Source organism: Siphateles boraxobius, unplaced genomic scaffold (genome assembly GCF_051911475.1).
Source record: "Siphateles boraxobius isolate OS27281-9 unplaced genomic scaffold, OSU_SipBor_1 85, whole genome shotgun sequence".
Lineage (NCBI taxonomy): Eukaryota > Metazoa > Chordata > Actinopteri > Cypriniformes > Leuciscidae > Siphateles > Siphateles boraxobius.
Genome location: NW_027509214.1, coordinates 790,561 through 815,227, shown reverse-complemented (window position 1 = coordinate 815,227; position 24,667 = coordinate 790,561). Strand labels below are relative to the sequence as shown.

General features: G+C 41.6%; 2 protein-coding genes across 5 annotated transcripts in view; one reads left to right on the top strand and one right to left on the bottom strand.

Annotated features, from left to right (window-relative positions):
- wars1 (tryptophanyl-tRNA synthetase 1) overlaps positions 1-17,019 on the top strand; it is a 29,514-nt gene extending 12,495 nt beyond the window's left edge. The window contains exons 7-11 of the mRNA XM_077221708.1: positions 12,827-12,927; positions 13,001-13,113; positions 15,388-15,561; positions 16,077-16,217; positions 16,788-17,019. Coding sequence (XP_077077823.1) covers positions 12,827-12,927; positions 13,001-13,113; positions 15,388-15,561; positions 16,077-16,217; positions 16,788-16,946 — 688 coding nt within the window. The 3' untranslated portion in view covers positions 16,947-17,019. The remainder of the gene's footprint in view (positions 1-12,826; positions 12,928-13,000; positions 13,114-15,387; positions 15,562-16,076; positions 16,218-16,787) is intronic.
- The window catches only part of LOC143731047 (solute carrier family 25 member 47-B-like), an 82,645-nt gene continuing 74,400 nt past the window's right edge, over positions 16,423-24,667 (bottom strand). For all 4 annotated transcript variants that reach the window (XM_077221686.1, XM_077221688.1, XM_077221690.1 and 1 more), the window contains 5 exons: positions 24,374-24,417; positions 24,218-24,289; positions 23,762-23,944; positions 23,243-23,477; positions 16,423-18,230 (listed from right to left, as the gene is read on the bottom strand). In XM_077221686.1, coding sequence (XP_077077801.1) covers positions 17,953-18,230; positions 23,243-23,477; positions 23,762-23,944; positions 24,218-24,289; positions 24,374-24,417 — 812 coding nt within the window. In that variant the 3' untranslated portion in view covers positions 16,423-17,952. The remainder of the gene's footprint in view (positions 18,231-23,242; positions 23,478-23,761; positions 23,945-24,217; positions 24,290-24,373; positions 24,418-24,667) is intronic.

Genomic DNA, 24,667 nt, shown 5'->3' with positions numbered 1-24,667 from the left:
TCTGCGTATGGATATCAGTACTATTATTATCATATAACCGCATCTCATCTGCGTATGGATATCAGTGCTATTATTATCATATAACCGCATCTCATCTGCGTATGGATATCAGTGCTATTATTATCATATAACCGCATCTCATCTGCGTATGGATATCAGTGCTTTTATTATCATATAACCGCATCTCATATGCGTATGGATATCAGTGCTATTATTATCATATAACCGCATCTCATCTGCGTATGGATATCAGTGCTATTATTATTATATAACCGCATCTCATCTGCGTATGGATATCAGTGCTATTATTATTATATAACCGCATCTCATCTGCGTTTGGACATCAGTGCTATTATTATTATTATATAACTGCATCTCATTTGCATATGGATATCAGTGCTATTATTATTATATAACCGCATCTCATCTGCGTATGGATATCAGTGCTATTATTATTATATAACCGCATCTCATCTGCGTTTGGACATCAGTGCTATTATTATTATCATATAGCCGCATCTCATCTGCGTATGGATATCAGTGCTATTATTATTATATAACCGCATCTCATCTGCGTATGGATTTCAGTGCTATTATTATTATATAACCGCATCTCATCTGCGTTTGGACATCAGTGCTATTATTATTATTATATAACTGCATCTCATCTGCGTATGGATATCAGTGCTATTATTATCATATAACCGCATCTCATCTGCGTATGGATATCAGTGCTTTTATTATCATATAACCGCATCTCATATGCGTATGGATATCAGTGCTATTATTATCATATAACCGCATCTCATCTGCGTATGGATATCAGTGCTATTATTATTATATAACCGCATCTCATCTGCGTATGGATATCAGTGCTATTATTATTATATAACCGCATCTCATCTGCGTTTGGACATCAGTGCTATTATTATTATTATATAACTGCATCTCATTTGCATATGGATATCAGTGCTATTATTGTTATATAACCGCATCTCATCTGCGTATGGATATCAGTGCTATTATTATTATATAACCGCATCTCATCTGCGTTTGGACATCAGTGCTATTATTATTATCATATAACCGCATCTCATCTGCGTATGGATATCAGTGCTATTATTATTATATAACCGCATCTCATCTGCGTATGGATTTCAGTGCTATTATTATTATATAACCGCATCTCATCTGCGTTTGGACATCAGTGCTATTATTATTATTATATAACTGCATCTCATCTGCGTATGGATATAAGTGCTATTATTATTATCATATAACTGCATCTCATCTGCGTATGGATATAAGTGCTATTATTATTATCATATAACTGCATCTCATCTGCGTATGGATATCACTGCTACTATTATCATATAACCGCATCTCATCTGCGTATGGATATCAGTGCTATTATTATCATATAACCGCATCTCATCTGCGTATGGATATCAGTGCTACTATTATCATATAACCCCATCTCATCTGCGTATGGATATCAGTACTATTATTATTATTATATAACTGCATCTCATCTGCGTATGGATATCAGTGCTATTATTATCATATAACCGCATCTCATCTGCGTATGGATATCAGTGCTATTATTATCATATAACCGCATCTCATCTGCGTATGGATATCAGTGCTACTATTATCATATAACCGCATCTCATCTGCGTATGGATATCAGTGCTATTATTATCATATAACTGCATCTCATCTGCGTATGGATATCAGTGCTATTATTATCATATAACCGCATCTCATCTGCGTATGGATATCAGTGCTATTATCATATAACTGCATCTCATCTGCATATGGATATCAGTGCTATTATCATATAACTGCATCTCATCTGCGTATGGATATCAGTACTATTATTATCATATAACCGCATCTCATCTGCGTATGGATATCAGTGCTATTATTATCATATAACCGCATCTCATCTGCGTATGGATATCAGTGCTACTATTATCATATAACCGCATCTCATCTGCGTATGGATATCAGTGCTATTATTATCATATAACCGCATCTCATCTGCGTATGGATATCAGTGCTACTATTATCATATAACCGCATCTCATATGCGTATGGATATCAGTACTATTATTATCATATAACCGCATCTCATCTGCGTATGGATATCAGTGCTACTATTATCATATAACCGCATCTCATCTGCGTATGGATATCAGTGCTATTATTATCATATAACCAAATCTCATCTGCGTATGGATATAACCGCTATTATTATCATATAACCGCATCTCATCTACGTATGGATATCAGTGCTATTATTATCATATAACCAAATCTCATCTGCGTATGGATATAACCGCTATTATTATCATATAACTGCATCTCATCTGCGTATGGATATCAGTGCTATTATTATCATATAACCACATCTCATCTGCGTAATGGATATCAGTGCTATTATTATTATTATATAACTGCATCTCATTTGCATATGGATATCAGTGCTACTATTATCATATAACCGCATCTCATCTGCGTATGGATATCAGTGCTATTATTATCATATAACCGCATCTGATCTGCTTATGGATATAAGTGCTATTATTATTATTATATAACTGCATCTCATTTGCATATGGATATCAGTGCTACTATTATCATATAACCGCATCTCATCTGCGTATGGATTTAACCGCTATTATTATCATCATATAACAGCATCTCATCTGCGTATGGATTTAACCGCTATTATTATTATTATATAACCGCATCTCATCTGCGTATGGATATAAGTGCTATTATTATCATATAACCGCATCTCATCTGCGTATGGATATCTGTGCTATTATTATCATATAACAGCATCTCATCTGCGTATGGATATCAGTGCTACTATTATCATATAACAGCCTCTCATCTGTGTATGGATATAACCTCTATTATTATTATTATTATTATTATATAACTGCATCTCATCTGCGTATGGATATCAGTGCTATTATTATCATATAACCGCATCTCATCTGCGTATGGATATCAGTGCTATTATTATCATATAACCGCATCTCATCTGCGTAATGGATATCAGTGCTACTATTATCATATAACCGCATCTCATCTGCGTATGGATATCAGTGCTATTATTATCATATAACCGCATCTGATCTGCTTATGGATATAAGTGCTATTATTATTATTATATAACTGCATCTCATTTGCATATAGATATAACCGCTATTATTATCATATAACCGCATCTCATCTGCGTATGGATATAACCGCTATTATTATCATCATATAACAGCATCTCATCTGCGTATGGATATCTGTGCTATTATTATCATATAACTGCATCTCATCTGCGTATGGATATCAGTGCTATTATTATCATATAACCGCATCTCATCTGCGTATGGATATCTGTGCTATTATTATCATATAACCGCATCTCATCTGCGTATGGATATCAGTGCTATTATTATTATTATATAACTGCATCTCATTTGCATATGGATATCAGTGCTATTATCATATAACTGCATCTCATCTGCGTATGGATATCAGTACTATTATTATCATATAACCGCATCTCATCTGCGTATGGATATCAGTGCTATTATTATCATATAACCGCATCTCATCTGCGTATGGATATCAGTGCTATTATTATCATATAACCGCATCTCATCTGCGTATGGATATCAGTGCTTTTATTATCATATAACCGCATCTCATATGCGTATGGATATCAGTGCTATTATTATCATATAACCGCATCTCATCTGCGTATGGATATCAGTGCTATTATTATTATATAACCGCATCTCATCTGCGTATGGATATCAGTGCTATTATTATTATATAACCGCATCTCATCTGCGTTTGGACATCAGTGCTATTATTATTATTATATAACTGCATCTCATTTGCATATGGATATCAGTGCTATTATTATTATATAACCGCATCTCATCTGCGTATGGATATCAGTGCTATTATTATTATATAACCGCATCTCATCTGCGTTTGGACATCAGTGCTATTATTATTATCATATAGCCGCATCTCATCTGCGTATGGATATCAGTGCTATTATTATTATATAACCGCATCTCATCTGCGTATGGATTTCAGTGCTATTATTATTATATAACCGCATCTCATCTGCGTTTGGACATCAGTGCTATTATTATTATTATATAACTGCATCTCATCTGCGTATGGATATAAGTGCTATTATTATTATCATATAACTGCATCTCATCTGCGTATGGATATAAGTGCTATTATTATTATCATATAACTGCATCTCATCTGCGTATGGATATCACTGCTACTATTATCATATAACCGCATCTCATCTGCGTATGGATATCAGTGCTATTATTATCATATAACCGCATCTCATCTGCGTCTGCGTATGGATATCAGTGCTACTATTATCATATAACCCCATCTCATCTGCGTATGGATATCAGTACTATTATTATTATTATATAACTGCATCTCATCTGCGTATGGATATCAGTGCTATTATTATCATATAACCGCATCTCATCTGCGTATGGATATCAGTGCTATTATTATCATATAACCGCATCTCATCTGCGTATGGATATCAGTGCTACTATTATCATATAACCGCATCTCATCTGCGTATGGATATCAGTGCTATTATTATCATATAACCGCATCTCATCTGCGTATGGATATCAGTGCTACTATTATCATATAACCGCATCTCATATGCGTATGGATATCAGTACTATTATTATCATATAACCGCATCTCATCTGCGTATGGATATCAGTGCTACTATTATCATATAACCGCATCTCATCTGCGTATGGATATCAGTGCTATTATTATCATATAACCAAATCTCATCTGCGTATGGATATAACCGCTATTATTATCATATAACCGCATCTCATCTACGTATGGATATCAGTGCTATTATTATCATATAACCAAATCTCATCTGCGTATGGATATAACCGCTATTATTATCATATAACTGCATCTCATCTGCGTATGGATATCAGTGCTATTATTATCATATAACCACATCTCATCTGCGTAATGGATATCAGTGCTACTATTATCATATAACCGCATCTCATCTGCGTATGGATATCAGTGCTATTATTATCATATAACCGCATCTGATCTGCTTATGGATATAAGTGCTATTATTATTATTATATAACTGCATCTCATTTGCATATGGATATCAGTGCTACTATTATCATATAACCGCATCTCATCTGCGTATGGATTTAACCGCTATTATTATCATCATATAACAGCATCTCATCTGCGTATGGATTTAACCGCTATTATTATTATTATATAACCGCATCTCATCTGCGTATGGATATAAGTGCTATTATTATTATTATTATATAACTGCATCTCATTTGCATATAGATATAACCGCTATTATTATCATATAACCGCATCTCATCTGCGTATGGATATAACCGCTATTATTATCATCATATAACAGCATCTCATCTGCGTATGGATATCTGTGCTATTATTATCATATAACTGCATCTCATCTGCGTATGGATATCAGTGCTATTATTATCATATAACCGCATCTCATCTGCGTATGGATATCTGTGCTATTATTATCATATAACTGCATCTCATCTGCGTATGGATATCAGTGCTATTATTATCATATAACCGCATCTCATCTGCTATGGATATCAGTCCTATTATTATTATTATATAACCCCATCTCATCTGCGTATGGATATCAGTGCTATTATTATTATTATTATTATATAACTGTATCTCATTTGCGTATGGATATCAGTGCTATTATTACCATATAACCGCATCTCATCTGCGTATGGATATTCTTTTTCCTAGCGTTTATCCCGCGCAGGTGCAGGTACCGCTTTTTGGCTCGCTGCTCTCCATTTATTCCGGTCCATAATGTCCTCCAGGGCGACTTACATGTCCTTCATATCTTGCCTAATCCGGTCCATCCATCTCATCTTTGGTCGGCCACGTGTCCGGTTACCGGGTGGGTCAAGGCGCATAGCTGTCTTCGCCACTGAGTTCTCATGGCTGCGTGTTACATGGCCGTCGAGCATCTTCTCCGTAATCGGCGCTATTCCGATCTGCTTCCTGACGTCGATGTTCATGACGTGATCTAGCCTTATCAGCCCGAGTGACCAGCGGAGCATACGCATTTCCATGGCATGTAGGAGCTGGCAATGTTTGGCAGTCGCTGGCCAACATTCGGCTCCATACAGGGCGTACAATGATCTTATAGATTTTGGACTTTAGGCGGATGGGCATTCGGCGATCGCATAGCACTCCCGTGACTTGGCGCCACTTTGACCAGGCGGCATTCACGCGTGCGCGGACATCCGGGAGGGTGTCACCGTTCGTTGAGAGTATTGATCCGAGGTACTTAAAGTGTTGAACTTTCTTTAGATCCGTTCCGTCGATGCCAATGGTACCATCAGTCTTTGGGCCACACTCCAGGTACTCCGTCTTTGCGAGGTTGAGTCGCAAGCCATTTGCATCCAGGCAATCTTTCCACTGCTGCCCTTGGTCTTGAAGGTCTTGCCGCTCCCTGTCGGCGAGGAACACATCATCAGCATAGAGTAAGGACCATGGATGGGGCGTCTGGAGGTCCCGTGTCACTGTGTCCATGCATGTGATGAAAAGCAAGGGCGAAAGGGCTGATCCTTGGTGGATTCCTACGTTGATGTTGAAAGGAGATGATATCCCAGCTGTGCATCGAACCACGCTCCTGACGTCTTGGTATAAGAGTTGCACCCAACTGATGTAGGTTTCGGGTACATGGTGACGTCGGAGGGAGGCCCAGATGAGATCGTGGGGAATGCGATCGAAAGCCTTCTCCAGATCCAGGAAGACCATCCGGACTAGCTTGTTCTTTTCCCGGTGTTTCTCCATCAGGAGGCGGGCAGCATGGATGGCGTCTATGGTCCCTCGTCCTTTGACGAAGCCGCATTGATTTGGGCTGATTTTAATAATGCTGCGAAGGCGGCTGTCCAGAATGTGTTCAAAAATCTTCATGGAGTGGGATAGGAGTCGAATCGGCCAATAGTTCTTGCATTCAGCAACGTCCCCCTTGCCCTTCCAGATCGTCACCGTGGTGCTGATCGTCCAAACGTGCGGGACTTTGCCCTCAATAATGATCTTGTTGAATAAGGCGGAAAGGACCTCGGCTCCTCTGTGCCCCATCAACTTCCAGGCTTCAGCAGGGATGTCGTCTGGGCCCGTGGCTTTGCCATTCTTCATCCTTTTCACGGCCTTCGTGACTTCTGAGAGGGTAACTGGGGGTACAGGTCCTTGGATGGGATCCAAGCTGTGGATAGGCGGATGCAGGAACTCTTCGTTTGAGATGGCTGCGAAGTACTCGGTCCAGCGGGTGAGTATGGCACATGGGTCTCGCAGGGCTTGCCCATCGGCGTTCTTGATGTGCATGACTCGACCAATGGCTTGGGTCGCTTGGTGGTGGGAGTTAGCAATGCGGTAGATCATCTTTTCTCCCTCAGGTGTGCCTAGCCGCTCGTATAGATCGTCATAGTGCACGGCTTTCGCCTTGGCCACTGCCCGTTTTGCGGCTGATTTGAGTGTCTGATAGTGTTGGAGATCATCGTCCGGCTGTGTGAGGTGCCAGGTTATGAACGCCATTTTCTTGGCATTGATTGCCTCTTGGACGTCCTCACTCCACCACCAGACTTGCTTGTCCATAAACCGCCGCCCTGGCTTCGTCGAACCAAGGGCATCGGTGGCAGCATCAAGAATGCTGGAGGAGATATCATCCCAGATTTTTTCAACTGATTGGTTGAAATTTATGTCTAGTGCTTGGAGGGCCATCGCAAGTTGCTGCTTTTGTTTATTCAATTTCCACCACTTGACCCGCTCAGACCCAGTGATTCTCGGTCTAGGTTGCCGCTGCAAATTAAGTTGGAAGTCGAGGACGAGTGGCTGATGTTGGGGGCCTATATTCTCTGAGGGGATCACCTTGGCATCAAGTGCCAGTTTCAGGTCACCGCGTCGGATCATCCAGTAGTCGATCTGGGTTCTGTGGCCGCCACTGGTGTAGGTGGCCAGGTAGCTCGATCTCTTTTTGAAGAAGGTTTTGACGACGACGAGGTCATGAGCTTCAGCGCTATCCAAGATGCGGGCTCCCTCGTCGTTGCGTGTACCTAGCCCCTGTCCTCCATGAACTTGATCATATCCTCCACGGTCTTCGCCAACATGGCCGTTTAGGTCTCCTCCGACCAGGATGTATTCGTCTGTGGCGATTATCTGTAGGTGAGCGCCGAGGGTTTCCTAAAACTCGTCCTTCTCTTGATCGGTGCAGCCGACTTGAGGGGCGTAGCATGAGATGACTCTGAGGGTGGTTGGGCCGGAAACATTCTTGATCGAGATTAGGCGGTCAGAGATGTTGTCGACTTCGACTATGCTGTCTCGTAGTTGTTGGCAGACGACCACGCCTACTCCATTTCGGCTTGACGTGACACCATGATAGATGAGTTTGTACCTTTCTCCAATGTCTCTTGCCTTGCTCCCCTTCCACTTTGTCTCTTGGATACACGCGATGTTGATGCGTCTGGTCTTAAGAGTATCAGCCAATTCACGGCTACGGCCGGTGAGGGTTCCCGATGTTAAGTGTGGCTAGTCGGATTCGGTGGACTATCTTCTTTGGCCTGCCCCGTCCTTGAGCAGGTAGCCCTTGTCCATTTCTCCCACCATCCGGGCGTTGATGACGCGTGTCGCCTAGGGGGAACACCCTAACTTGATCGGTTTCTTGGTTTGCTGCTGCCATTTGATGCGACTCAAGAGACCCAGCCGATGTGTCGCCTCATCTGTCGCTGGGACCAGAGCCAGAGTTTGCTGAGTCCCCGAGGATACCCGTTTCCAGCCGACGCCACGAGGAAGTTGGCTTTTGACGGCCCAGTCATCTGCGTATGGATATAACCGCTATTATTATCATCATATAACCGCATCTCATCTGCGTATGGATATAAGTGCTATTATTATTATTATATAACTGCATCCCATTTGCATATGGATACAACCGCTATTATTATCATATAACCGCATCTCATTTGCGTATGGATATCAGTCCTATTATTATTATTATATAACCCCATCTCATCTGCGTATGGATATCAGTGCTATTATTATTATCATATAACCGCATCTCATCTGCGTATGGATATCAGTGCTATTATTATCATCATATAACCGCATCTCATCTGCGTATGGATATAAGTGCTATTATTATTATTATATAACTGCATCCCATTTGCATATGGATATAACCGCTATTATTATCATATAACCGCATCTCATCTGCGTATGGATATCTGTGCTATTATTATCATATAACCGCATCTCATTTGCGTATGGATATCAGTGCTATTATTATTATCATATAACCGCATCTCATCTGCGTATGGATATAAGTGCTATTATTATTATTATATAACTGCATCCCATTTGCATATGGATATAACCGCTATTATTATCATATAACCGCATCTCATTTGCGTATGGATATCAGTGCTATTATTATCATATAACCGCATCTCATTTGCGTATGGATATCTGTGCTATTATTATCATATAAACGCATCTCATTTGCGTATGGATATCAGTGCTATTATTATTATCATATAACCGCATCTCATCTGCGTATGGATATCAGTGCTACTATTATCATATAACTGCATCTCATCTGCGTATGGATATCTGTGCTATTATTATCATATAACCGCATCTCATCTGCGTATGGATATCTGTGCTATTATTAACATATAACCGCATCTCATCTGCATATGGATATCTGTGCTATTATTATCATATAACCGCATCTCATTTGCGTATGGATATCAGTGCTATTATTATTATCATATAACCGCATCTCATCTGCGTATGGATATAAGTGCTATTATTATCATATAACCGCATCTCATCTGCGTATGGATATCTGTGCTATTATTATCATATAACCGCATCTCATCTGCGTATGGATATCAGTGCTATTATTATCATCATATAACCGCATCTCATCTGCGTATGGATATAAGTGCTATTATTATTATATAACTGCATCTCATTTGCGTATGGATATCAGTGCTATTATTATTTTTATATAACTGCATCCCATTTGCAAATGGATATAACCGCTATTATTATCATATAACCGCATCTCATCTGCGTATGGATATCAGTGCTATTATTATCATCATATAACCGCATCTCATCTGCGTATGGATATAAGTGCTATTATTATTATATAACTGCATCTCATCTGCGTATGGATATCAGTGCTATTATTATTATTATATAACTGCATCCCATTTGCAAATGGATATAACCGCTATTATTATCATATAACCGCATCTCATTTGCGTATGGATATCAGTGCTATTATTATCATATAACCGCATCTCATTTGCGTATGGATATCAGTGCTATTTTTATCATATAACCGCATCTCATTTGCGTATGGATATCTGTGCTATTATTATCATATAACCGCATCTCATTTGCGTATGGATATCTGTGCTATTATTATCATATAACCGCATCTCATCTGCGTATGGATATCAGTGCTATTATTATCATATAACCGCATCTCATCTGCGTATGGATATCAGTGCTATTATTATCATATAACCGCATCTCATCTGCGTATGGATATCAGTGCTATTATTATCATATAACCGCATCTCATCTGCGTATGGATATCAGTGCTATTATTATCATATAACCGCATCTCATCTGCGTATGGATATCAGTGCTATTATTATTATCATATAACCGCATCTCATCTGCGTATGGATATAAGTGCTATTATTATCATATAACCGCATCTCATCTGCGTATGGATATCAGTGCTATTATTATTATCATATAACCGCATCTCATCTGCGTATGGATATCAGTGCTATTATTATTATCATATAACCGCATCTCATCTGCGTATGGATATCAGTGCTATTATTATCATATAACCGCATCTCATCTGCGTATGGATATCAGTGCTATTATTATTATCATATAACCGCATCTCATCTGCGTATGGATATAAGTGCTATTATTATCATATAACCGCATCTCATCTGCGTATGGATATCAGTGCTATTATTATTATCATATAACCGCATCTCATCTGCGTATGGATATCAGTGCTATTATTATTATCATATAACCGCATCTCATCTGCGTATGGATATCAGTGCTATTATTATTATCATATAACCGCATCTCATCTGCGTATGGATATAAGTGCTATTATTATCATATAACCGCATCTCATCTGCGTATGGATATAAGTGCTATTATTATCATATAACCGCATCTCATCTGCGTATGGATATAAGTGCTATTATTATCATATGACCGCATCTCATCTGCGTATGGATATCAGTGCTATTATTATCATATAACCGCATCTCATCTGCGTATGGATATAAGTGCTATTATTATCATATAACCGCATCTCATCTGCGTATGGATATAAGTGCTATTATTATCATATAACCGCATCTCATCTGCGTATGGATATCAGTGCTATTATTATCATATAACCGCATCTCATCTGCGTATGGATATCAGTGCTATTATTATCATATAACAGCATCTCATCTGCGTATGGATATCAGTGCTATTATTATCATATAACCGCATCTCATTTGCGTATGGATATCAGTGCTATTATTATCATCATATAACCGCATCTCATCTGCATATGGATATAAGTGCTATTATTATTATTATATAACTGCATACCATTTGCATATGGATATAACCGCTATTATTATCATATAACCGCATCTCATTTGCGTATGGATATCAGTGCTATTATTATCATATAACCGCATCTCATCTGCTATGGATATCAGTGCTATTATTATTATTATTATTATTATTATATAACTGCATCTCATTTGCATATGGATATAACCGCTATTATTATCATATAACCGCATCTCATCTGCGTATGGATATCTGTGCTATTATTATCATATAACTGCATCTCATCTGCGTATGGATATCAGTGCTATTATTATTATTATTATTATTATATAACTGCATCTCATCTGCGTATGGATATAACCGCTATTATTATCATATAACTGCATCTCATCTGCGTATGGATATCAGTGCTATTATTATCATATAACCGCATCTCATCTGCGTATGGATATCAGTGCTATTATTATCATATAACCGCATCTCATCTGCGTATGGATATAACCGCTATTATTATCATATAACCGCATCTCATCTGCGTATGGATATCAGTGCTATTATTATCATATAACTGCATCTCATCTGCGTATGGATATCAGTGCTATTATTATTATCATATAACTGCATCTCATCTGCGTATGGATATCAGTGCTATTATTATTATCATATAACCGCATCTCATCTGCGTATGGATATCAGTGCTATTATTATCATATAACCGCATCTCATCTGCGTATGGATATAACCGCTATTATTATCATATAACCGCATCTCATCTGCGTATGGATATCAGTGCTATTATTATTATCATATAACTGCATCTCATCTGCGTATGGATATAAGTGCTATTATTATCATATAACCGCATCTCATCTGCGTATGGATATCAGTGCTATTATTATTATCATATAACTGCATCTCATCTGCGTATGGATATAAACTATATATATAATATATTATATTATATTGATTGTTTACATAGTCTCAAAACTTGGTATCACACAGTCCTAATCTGATAAATGAAGATATTAAGATATTATATACATTAACCTGATGATTTGACTTGTTTGGACAGGGCGAGTCCTTCGTTCTACAGAAACGTGGTGAAGGTCCAGAAGCACGTGACGTTTAATCAGGTCAAAGGCATCTTTGGATTCACAGACAGTGACTGTATCGGTGAGCAGATCTTCTTCTTCTGAAGCGTTTGATCCAGTGTTCGTCAGGTGCGTTTAATCGTGTGTGTTTGCAGGTAAAATCAGTTTCCCGGCCATTCAAGCGGCTCCGTCCTTCAGCAACTCTTTCCCGCAGATCTTCGGTGACAGGAATGACGTTCAGTGTCTCATTCCGTGTGCCATCGATCAGGTGAGACGTTCAAATACACGTTCACACGCTTTTCCACTCTCTGAATCAACTCAACCTAAATAAAATGATTAACTAGCTTTGGAAACGCCACAGGCCAGCGCCACCAGCTGGTCACATGAAGAACAACAGCTTTAATAAACCAACTGCAAATGTTAAATCTGTTAAATCAGTAACCCGTTTACAATAAGTAAATTAGTTAACATTAGTTAACTACATTAATTAACTAAGAATGAACAATACTGCTACAGCATTAATTATTCTTAGTTAATATTAATTTCAACATTTACTAATACGTTATTAAAATCAAAGGTTGTATTTGTCAGAGATGGGGGACTCGAGTCACATGACTTGACTGGAGTCAGACTCGAATAGCAAATTTAAGGACTTGAGACTTGCTTGACTAAATTAAGAAAATTACTCGACTTGACTTTGACTTGAGATCCAATGACTTGAGACTTGACTTGACTTGAACTGTATGACTCGAGAATGACTTGATATAATCATTTATCATCGCAACATCAATTGATGAACAAAATGAAAGCAACGGAACCATTGACGCCAGTCATCAGATTCTGCGCGATCGCGTGACACTGCACAAGCCCAGAAAAAGCATACATCGCTGTGAGCGCGCTAAATACAAAAACATCTCCCAGCATCGTTTCTTTTTGGATATAAACACTAGAAATTGACTATATTCATACAAGAAGATTTGCTGTACGCATAATAACTGGCAAGGGATATCGGACGACCATCACAACCTCGAACAGTCGAACTTCATTCACCACGTCTAAAAGTAAGCTATGGCTTGTTTAACCTGTTTGTTATAGTTAATTTGACTATCTTTAAATCGAGAATATTGGTCAAAACAGCATGCCTCTTTATACACAATTATGTTTTCAAATGTAGCTTAATGTTGTCAATATTCAAATGATAATTAATGATGTCATATGTTTTGTATAACATTTGCCACATTTCTTTTTAAATCATGCTTTAAAGCCAAATATGTCGTTCTTTCCAATGACAAAAAAACAACATAGAAAACTGTTAATGTTTGTCGTGTTTTATGTTTCTCTTAAAGCAGGGTTAGATGTTATCAGGGGTTACATCTATTAGATGTTATCAAAATGCCAGCAGAATTAATATTGCACCCAAAATTCATAATGTGGTGGAAAAAATGCCATAGTATGAGTTATTTTCATAATTATAACATATGGTATTAAAAAAATATTTCCAGAATATTGACGCGATTGCAAATGTGATAATGATTTTATAAAACAGTTCAGTAAACAAAGAGTGAATATTGTGATGTGACATTTAGACATAGCCGAATATTCCAAATATTTTCTGTTTTTGCTCGATTTCTCCAATGACAATAGTTCCACACAAGCCACAGAAAGAGTTATGCGTATTTGTGATTCAGTGACCGAGTTGCTTAGTTCCAGAACGAATCTGCCGTTTTGAACATAAGTTAAATGAATGCTTCTATGACTCGTACATTAATACGGTAATTTGGCGCCATCTATTGGCGGTTTTAACTTCATAATTAAAAATATATAACTTGTATTAAGGGGATGCCAGTTTGAAGAATGCCTTTGGTCGCATAGGAACTATTCTTGAATTGTGAATTGTTTAATACCTTTTAATGGTCTTCTGCAATGTTTGAGGCATATTAATTTTTTCATGCTTTAATGTTGGCCTAATTTGTGTTACATTTAGATTTTTATTGTAGTAACCACTCAGCTATATGTGGAAATGCATATATTAAAAAAATAAATAAAGTTGCAAATAAAACCATAGTCCACAACTTCTGTAGTTTTATCTTATTTTAATATATAAATTCAGTGAAATAGTCAAACGTTTGTATGACTTGCCAGTGACTTGTGACCCAAGCTACGACTTGACTTGACTTGCTTGACAGTGACTTGACTTTATAAAAAATGTACTTGGACTTGCTTGAGACTCGAAGGTTAAGACTTGAGACTTGCTTGTGACTTGCACATGTGTGACTAACTCCCACCTCTGGTATTTGTTGACATTAGTTAATGCACTGTGAACTAACATGAACAAACAATGAACAGCTGTATTTTTATTAACTAATATTAACAAAGATTAACAAATACTGTAATAAATCTATTGCTCATTGTTAGTTCATGCTAGTCAATACATCAACTAATGTTGAACGTTATTGTAAAGTGTTACCGTTAAATCTACTAATAAGCGTTCTGATGGTGTGAAGAGATGCTGCTGAACGTCACATGTTCCTCTGTTCCTCAGGATCCGTATTTCCGGATGACGCGTGACGTAGCTCCGCGGATCGGCTATCTGAAACCGGCTCTGCTTCACTCCACGTTCTTCCCGGCGCTTCAGGGCGCCCAGACCAAGATGAGCGCTAGCGACGCTAACTCCTCCATCTTCCTCACTGACACGGCCAAACAGATCAAAAACAAGGTGCCGTTCACTCTCATCACGACTGAACTAGCGTTTCACTCAAGTCCCCTTCATTTCTACAGCGCTTTAACAATATAGAGTTTCTCAGCAGCTTTACAGTGATAATAGGAGATTACAGTAACAGAGATTGTTTACAGCAGATCTAGAATAAAGTTATTCTCGAGAACGCAAACCTTGAAACAGGTTCCAAGTTTTGAACATCTTTGAAAACGTTATCATCTCTGTGTAAACTTCAAAAATGTGAATCTGTGAAACGCTGACGGTGTGCACATGCGTATCATGTGTTTAGTCTATAGATATGCGTGTGTGAATATATATGTGTGCAGGCGTTTAGTCTTTCTTTACAAATTGACATCGACAAATCACTTGTCTGACCTTAAAAATTCCTAATACAGAATTTTTTGCCGCTCCTGCGTATCCATGCGAGCTGGAATGATTCTGACACGGTTTTGTCTGTACAGAGGAGAGAAGCAGAGGCGATTATCACATGACTCACACGAGCTCTTCTTCTGCAGGTCAACAAACACGCGTTCTCCGGCGGGAAGGACACGGTCGAGGAACACCGGAAGCTCGGTGGGAATCCAGATGTGGACGTTTCCTTCATGTATCTGACGTTCTTCCTTGAAGACGATGAACAGCTGGAGAAGATCCGACAGGTGAGAGAACACGCTGATGACATCATCAGACAGGCAAAACTAACATTATTCAGACACCAGATATCAGCTTTACTAGTGTGTGCAGGACACTATAGTTCATTAATGTAAGTGAGACATATTACACCCAAATATTCTTCATACAGTGACTACCAGTAAAATTATAAACATTTGGGACCTAAAATGATTGGGACACTTTGAGCTGATCATGTTTTGCTGAAGTGTTTTTTCTTTAATAACTAATGCACCTTTTTACACCACAGACTGAACAACATGAAGCATTGCTTGGTGATTGGTTGAGCTAAACTGGTATTATCTAATTGTGTAGTTAAATTTAACAGCTGACAGATATTCAACATAATTCATGTGTGAGAGTCTAACAGAAGGACGGACAAAACCAGTCAAATATCCACTGATTTAATAACTCTGAGTTCTGCTCATATTTTACTACCATTTTCTAAACTATAGCGAATAAACTGATAATGTGAGAGAAGTTGGAGTCTGAGTAAGTTTAGTTTAGACTGTACACACTGAAACTACAAGCATGATGTGTAAATGAGTGTTGTGTCTCAGGACTACAGGAGCGGAGCGCTTCTCACCGGCGAGCTGAAGAAGTGTTTGATCGAGACGCTTCAGCCCATGATCGCAGCGCATCAGGAGAGACGCAAACTCGTGACCGACGAGACCGTGCGACAGTTCATGACCCCGCGCAAACTACACTTCAACTGCTAGAAACAACACCTCGTCCTCACTGTCTTCTGCTCGTGTCTAATAAACCTGTGATGAATAAACAGCTCCACACTGATGTTGTCAATGACATGTTTAATCTGACAGTAACCGTGTGAATCCCTGATACGAGCTCGACACGACTGAGATTAAAGGGTTAAACCTGACTAACACTAGCTATGTTTCCATCAAACCTACGTTTATACGGATATTGCAAAAAAAACGCTGGATGGAAATGACATAATGAGCATAAATTCTAAAAATGCTTAAATACATTTTTATCCGATAAGATGTCACGCACATAAACTACGATATAAACACATTTCCAGAATAAATCCCTCAAACCACATGTGGCTCAGCGTCAGCTGTGATTGGATAACTGGAGTAACCAGCGGACCAATGGCGTCGCAGCGTCTCTAATGTTGGTTTGGTGTTTCTGAAAGTGGAAGTGTGTGATCAGAATGATTGTGTTTAATTCCCTCCAGAAGCGTCTCACACACACGAGTGTGTTCCCGAACACCAGTTAGAGAACACGACAGCGTTTATTGTGTTTCGTCTTACGCTCGACACACACTCGTTTATGATGGAGGGAAAAGAGACGGATTAAAGAGAAACTTAAACTTTTATTACTGATATTTGAGCCAATTTCACAGGAAGTGATATGTTGTTCTCTTGAACACATGAGATGGAAACGCTGCTTTATTCTCAAATGTATTATGCAACATTCCAGTTAAATCCCCAGCTTTAGATGGAAACACAGCTACTAACAGCTCATGTGTGTTTAAACACGGACTCACATGATTAAAGTCACAGAGGACAGTAGTTAGTGAGTTTGAATTCAAACCCTTCGACAGTCACATGATGCTCTTCGGCATCTGAGGTAGACACTGCAAAACACTCAAATACACATTAATGCAAATGATACACATTCATGAGTAAACACACACACACATGATATTAAACATTGTGCAGGATCCAAAACTTGTGCAAAGAGAAGATGTGAGCCTGATCTTCACGCCGCTGGACGCAGAAAGCGGATCACCAGTTCGTACGTGGCGAAGACGGACATGTTGACGGGAAAGGCACGGATGCAGTTTAGCGTCAGGCCTCTGAACAGGACGGCTAGGCCTTCGGTCCTCACGCTGTGTGTGATGCAGTGGAAGAATCCTCTGTAGAAGCGGCCGCTCACGCCGGACACCTGCAGACGGGCCTTGATCACGTCCATCGGCGTCCCGACGGCCCAACCACACATCCCAGAAACCCCACCGGCCAGCAGGACCACCGGCCAGCCTGAGGACACACACTCCACTAGTGAATGCTGACCAAATACAACTCTAGTGTTTTCACTCAATTTTATGCCAAAAAGGTTCCATATAAGGAGAGATGTCTTCAATTATTGCATAATACTTTCATGTTTAAAGTTGTGATTGATTATGATTTCACTTTTCTAACTTTGGTTGGTGTGTAATAACAACATCTGCAGAGTTACAACGCTCAAAGTTCAAAGCAAAGGGAGATATATTAATTTTTTCCAGAAATCGCTTTTTAAGGACTACAACAAATGGCTGGTAGAGACTACACGAGCTTCCTCCCGGGTCAGTGACATCACTAACCCTAAAATTTACATAAATTCCACCCCCGGGAACACGCAGTCCATGTTGAGAAGAGGAAGAGTTGTTGTAGTAGAGCACATTTGAGTCTGCTCAAGCTGTCGCATTCGTCATTTCACAAGCAATACAGTTTGTACAGACTCCGCCCTATCAGCATAGACCCCGCCCATGACTGCTGACAGACTCCGCCCTATTAGCATAAACCCCGCCCACGACTGCTAACAAACTCTGCCCTATCAGCATAGACCCCGCCCATGAATGCTGACAGACTCCACCCTTGCAGCATAGACCCCGCCCCCGACTGTCGGAAAAACTCCACCCTATCAGCATAGACCCCGCCCACGACTGCTGACGGACTCCGCCCTATCAGCATACATCCCGCCCATGACTGCTGACAGACTCCGCCCTATTCGCATAGACCCCGCCCTCGACTGCTAAGAAACTCCGCCCTATCAGCATAGACCCCGCCCATGACTGCTGTATAGACCCCGCCCACGGCTGCTAACAAACTCCGCCCTAGCAGCATAGACCCCGCCCACGACTGCTGACAGACTCCTCCCTATCAGTATAGACCCCGCCCACGACTGCTGACAGACTCCGCCCCATCAGCATAGACCCCACCCATGACTGCTGACAGACTCCACCCCATCAGCATATACCCCGCCCATGACTGCTGACAGACTCCATTCCATTTGCATAGACCCCGCCCACAACTGCTGGCAGACTCCGCCCTAGCAGCATAAACCCCGCCCACGACTGCTAACAAACTCTGCCCTATCAGCATAGACCCCGCCCATGACTGCTGACAGACTCCACCCTAGCAGCATAGACCCCGCCCCCGACTGTCGGAAAAACTCCACCTTATCAGCATACACCCCGCACATGACTGCTGACAGACTCCGCCCTATTCGCATAGACCCCGCCCTCGACTGCTAACAAACTCCGCCCTATCAGCATAGACCCCGCTCATGACTGCTGCATAGACCCCGCCCACGACTGCTAACAAACTCCGCCCTAGCAGCATAGACCCCGCCCACGACTGCTGACAGACTCCACCCTATCAGCATAGACCCCGCCCACGACTACTGACAGACTCCGCCCCTTCAGCATAGACCCCACCCATGACTGCTGACAGACTCCACCCTATCAGCATAGACCCGCCCATGACTGCTGACAGACTCCACCCCATCAGCATAGACCCCACCCATGACTCCTGACAGACTCCACCCTATCAGCATAGACCCGCCCACGACTGCTGACAGACTCCGCCCCATCAGCATAGACCCCACCCATGACTGCTGACAGACTCCACCCTATCAGCATAGACCCCACCCATGACTGCTGACAGACTCCACCCTATCAGCATAGACCCGCCCATGACTGCTTACAGACTCCACCCTATCAGCATAGACCCCACCCATGACTGCTGACAGACTCCACCCTATCAGCATAGACCCCACCCATGACTGCTGACAGACTCCACCCTATCAGCATAGACCCGCCCATGACTGCTGACAGACTCCACCCCATCAGCATAGACCCCACCCATGACTGCTGACAGACTCCACCCTATCAGCATAGACCCCACCCATGACTGCTGACAGACTCCGCCCCATCAGCATAGACCCCACCCATGACTGCTGACAGACTCCACCCTATCAGCATAGACCCCACCCATGACTGCTGACAGACTCCACCCTATCAGCATAGACCCGCCCATGACTGCTTACAGACTCCACCCTATCAGCATAGACCCCACCCATGACTGCTGACAGACTCCACCCTATCAGCATAGACCCCACCCATGACTGCTGACAGACTCCACCCTATCAGCATAGACCCGCCCATGACTGCTGACAGACTCCACCCCATCAGCATAGACCCCGCCCATGACTGCTGACAGACTCCACCCTATCAGCATAGACCCCACCCATGACTGCTGACAGACTCCACCCTATCAGCATAGACCCCACCCATGACTGCTGACAGACTCCGCCCCATCAGCATAGACCCCACCCATGACTGCTGACAGACTCCACCCTATCAGCATAGACCCCACCCATGACTGCTGACAGACTCCACCCTATCAGCATAGACCCGCCCATGACTACTGACAGACTCCGCCCCATCAGCATAGACCCCACCCATGACTGCTGACAGACTCCACCCTATCAGCATAGACCCACCCATGACTGCTGACAGACTCCACCCCATCAGCATAGACCCCACCCATGACTCCTGACAGACTCCACCCTATCAGCATAGACCCGCCCACGACTGCTGACAGACTCCGCCCCATCAGCATAGACCCCACCCATGACTGCTGACAGACTCCACCCTATCAGCATAGACCCCACCCATGACTGCTGACAGACTCCACCCTATCAGCATAGACCCGCCCATGACTGCTTACAGACTCCACCCTATCAGCATAGACCCCACCCATGACTGCTGACAGACTCCACCCTATCAGCATAGACCCCACCCATGACTGCTGACAGACTCCACCCAATCAGCATAGACCCGCCCATGACTGCTGACAGACTCCACCCCATCAGCATAGACCCCACCCATGACTGCTGACAGACTCCACCCTATCAGCGTAGACCCGCCCACGACTGCTGACAGACTCCGCCCCATCAGCATAGACCCCACCCATGACTGCTGACAGACTCCACCCTATCAGCATAGACCCCACCCATGACTGCTGACAGACTCCACCCCATCAGCATAGACCCCACCCATGACTGCTGACAGACTCCACCCTATCAGCATAGACCCGCCCATGACTGCTGACAGACTCCACCCTATCAGCATAGACCCGCCGTTGACTGCTGACAGACTCCACCCCATCAGCATAGACCCCGCCCATGACTGCTGACAGACTCCATCCCATTAGCATAGACCCCACCCACAACTGCTGGCAGACTCCGCCCTAGCAGCATAGACCCCTCCCACAACTGCTGACAGACTCAGCCCTAACAGCATAGACACCTCCCATGACTGCTGACAGACTCCGCCCTAGCAGTATAGACCCCGCCCACAGTGAGCTGTACATAGTCCACCATGTTTATCTCACCAGAGCGTTTAACTGCAGCATTCAAGTAAGAAATCTGTTCTTATTAAAGCTACTAAAGTTATTCAGTCAAAAGCAGTGAGTGATTTTCTGTTTTCCTTTTGTTGTTTGATTCATATTAACAGCATGAACAGCAGTAGGTTCTGTATATTACGCTGCTGTCACTTTAATACACAGATCTAATATACATGTTATTTCATTCTCTGCTGTTCACCTTCAGACAAAACCGACTGTGTTTATGCGAACTTTGTCTGTATTTGACAGTTTAAGTGCAATAAGACATGAAAGAGAACTTAGTTTAATACTCACGGGACGTCCAGCTTTCTGTGTGCGTGATTTCCTAACTTTCATGATGATGAAGAATTGTAATGTAACGTGAGAGTAACCGCGATAGAGATGATAATCAAAACCAAACTGATGTTTTAGTTTTTTGTCAGAGTATGCAAGGCCCAAGCTGTAAGGCTCCGCCCTCTTCTGGATAGGGGGTGGAGCAGCAGCTCATTTGCATTTAAAGATACATGCACGAAAACACCATGTATTTCCTTCCACTCAAAAATGGGTATAATAAACAAGCTATTTACAGCTGAAACTTCACAGACACATTCTGGGGACTCCTTATATTACATCTTGTAAAACGAGCCATAATAGGCTCCTTTTAAGTTTCGTTACAAGCTGTTCACACAATGACAATAAAAAGTGATTAATGCATGAAAAGTTTTACATATAACCTGTAAATGGATTGATTAAAGGTGACATATTATGCCTCTTTTCACAAGATGTAATATAAATCTATGGTGTCCCCAGAATGTGTCTGTGAAATTTCAGCTCAAACTACCAGATCATTTATTACAGCTTGTCGAATTTACCCCTTTTTGGAGATGGTCCTCACTGCAGAACACGAAATCTTGGATCCAGATCCAACTCCTCCCACGTTACATATACCTAATCCTACCCATCTCCACCCCTTAGATCTGGATCCAACTCCACCCCCTGGATCTCGTGTACTGCAATGAGGTGCTACTGTCTTTTTGGGTGTGAGCAAAAACTCAGCGTTTTTGTGTGTGTCCCTTTAAATGCAAATGTGCTGCAGCTCCGCCTCCATTCAGAAGAGGGCGGAGTCTTTACACAAGCTTCAGAAACTCATTGATCATTGATGAGAAACATTGATCATCTGATCATCATGTTGAACTTCTACACAAGTGTCCACAGTTACTGAGGTGTTTATAAGACAGCGGTGACATGTTCTGGTCAATAGTGTTCAGTGCTCGTCTGTGCTCAACGACAGAACAGTTTCAGGCTTTGCTGGATCTTCTGCCGTTGCGTTAGAACTGCTCACTGTTGAAGCTCGAGAAACCGAATTTGTGAACACTGGTGTGTGTAAACGTGCAGATTAAGAGCCGGCAATATTATAAAAAGATCCTCTTCATACGTCAGAAGAGGAGTGAAATCTGATCGGCTTATTTTTTGTCATGCTCTCAGAGAAAGACTCAACAGAACAAAGTTACTGGGTTTCACTTTTCACATTTTCTGTGTTGGTAGAAGCACCGGATTATAGCACTAATCCTGATATGTCCCCTTTAAGAGCTTCTGATGTGTTGATGTTCAGATGATCTTACCCGGCTGCTTGTTCTCAGCAGACAGTGCATCACAGATGGTGTTGTAAGTGAGGAAGTAAGTGGCGAATGAGGGTCCGTCTCGCAGCGCTAGAGCAGCAGAACCCTTATAAAGACCCAGCAGACCCTCGTCGCGGGCGATTCTGAGCAGGCAGTGCAGCGGACCACTGTATCGACGGCCTTCAGCCTGACACTGCAGACGGACCTTCACCATGTCTGCGGGAGACATCACCAACACCTGAACACACAGCAAACACAGGTTTACACACCTTGTAGGGCTGTAACCATTACCGCATGTCACGATTCGATACATATCACGATACTGAACACATGATTCGATCAAGCGGCAACCTCCCTTTCTCTCTCTTGAAACCAACACGAGAGTGAATTAAACTTCAATTCATCGACTGGACGCTTGAGGCTGGGAGCAAAAGTGAGTCAAATCTGTATCTCCCCCATGCTAAAATGACGAACTTTACAGCAGAAAAAAAGATGTTATGTGTGTGAAGCGATGAAGCGCACCTGAGCGACGCCTCCGCTGAACCCAGACAGAAATATATCAGCTTTATGATGCGGATCCAGTGCGCTTCTGTGCCGCATCTGATGCAGGGAATGCAGAACGTTCCTGTACGTGCCGAACACCAGAGACGAGCTGATGGAGACGGTGGTCAGCGGCATCGACATCCCTCGGTAGAAACCACCGACCTGAAACACACCATAATAATCCTTAATAATCCTGAATCAGAATAAGTTCCTTTTGCAGCTTCTCTTCTCTGATGATGTGGGCGGGGCAACCTGTCACTCACATGAGATCAGCCAATAGCAAACCACAACCATCCAATCAATTCCCCACAGACACAATCAAGCCCCGCCCACATGTGTTTTTGTTCCAGAAGCGTTTCACTCGATATACAACACAATAGAGGAGAAAAGACGCACAACTTCACTTTCATGATTGTAAGTGTTTCTGATACTCACGCCTTCAGTTCTGCAGGTTCTTCTCACACAATCCCAAACGCCGGAATAATGAGTCTGCGTCTGGAGTCTCACCTGCAACATCAGCAGCCGTTACACACACACACACACACACACCTGGAGACTGTATGATCAGATGATGATGATGATGGGGTTTACCTTCACGGTGTCCAGCGGATACCCCACCGCCACTCCGAACGCGCCTGAACACACACATCATACACTCAACACTATAAGACACATTTATGAATATGATCTACAGTTGTTATTCAATGAGAATTTATCTATTTAAGATGCACTAATTTGCATATATTTCTAGAACTTTAAAAGAGCACATTTAACATCAAACACAAGTGAAAGATACATATAACTGATCTTTCTATTTCTGTACACACGTTGTCAGAAGACATTCTTATATCTTGAACAATTTACATACTTTAATGTATCATACAA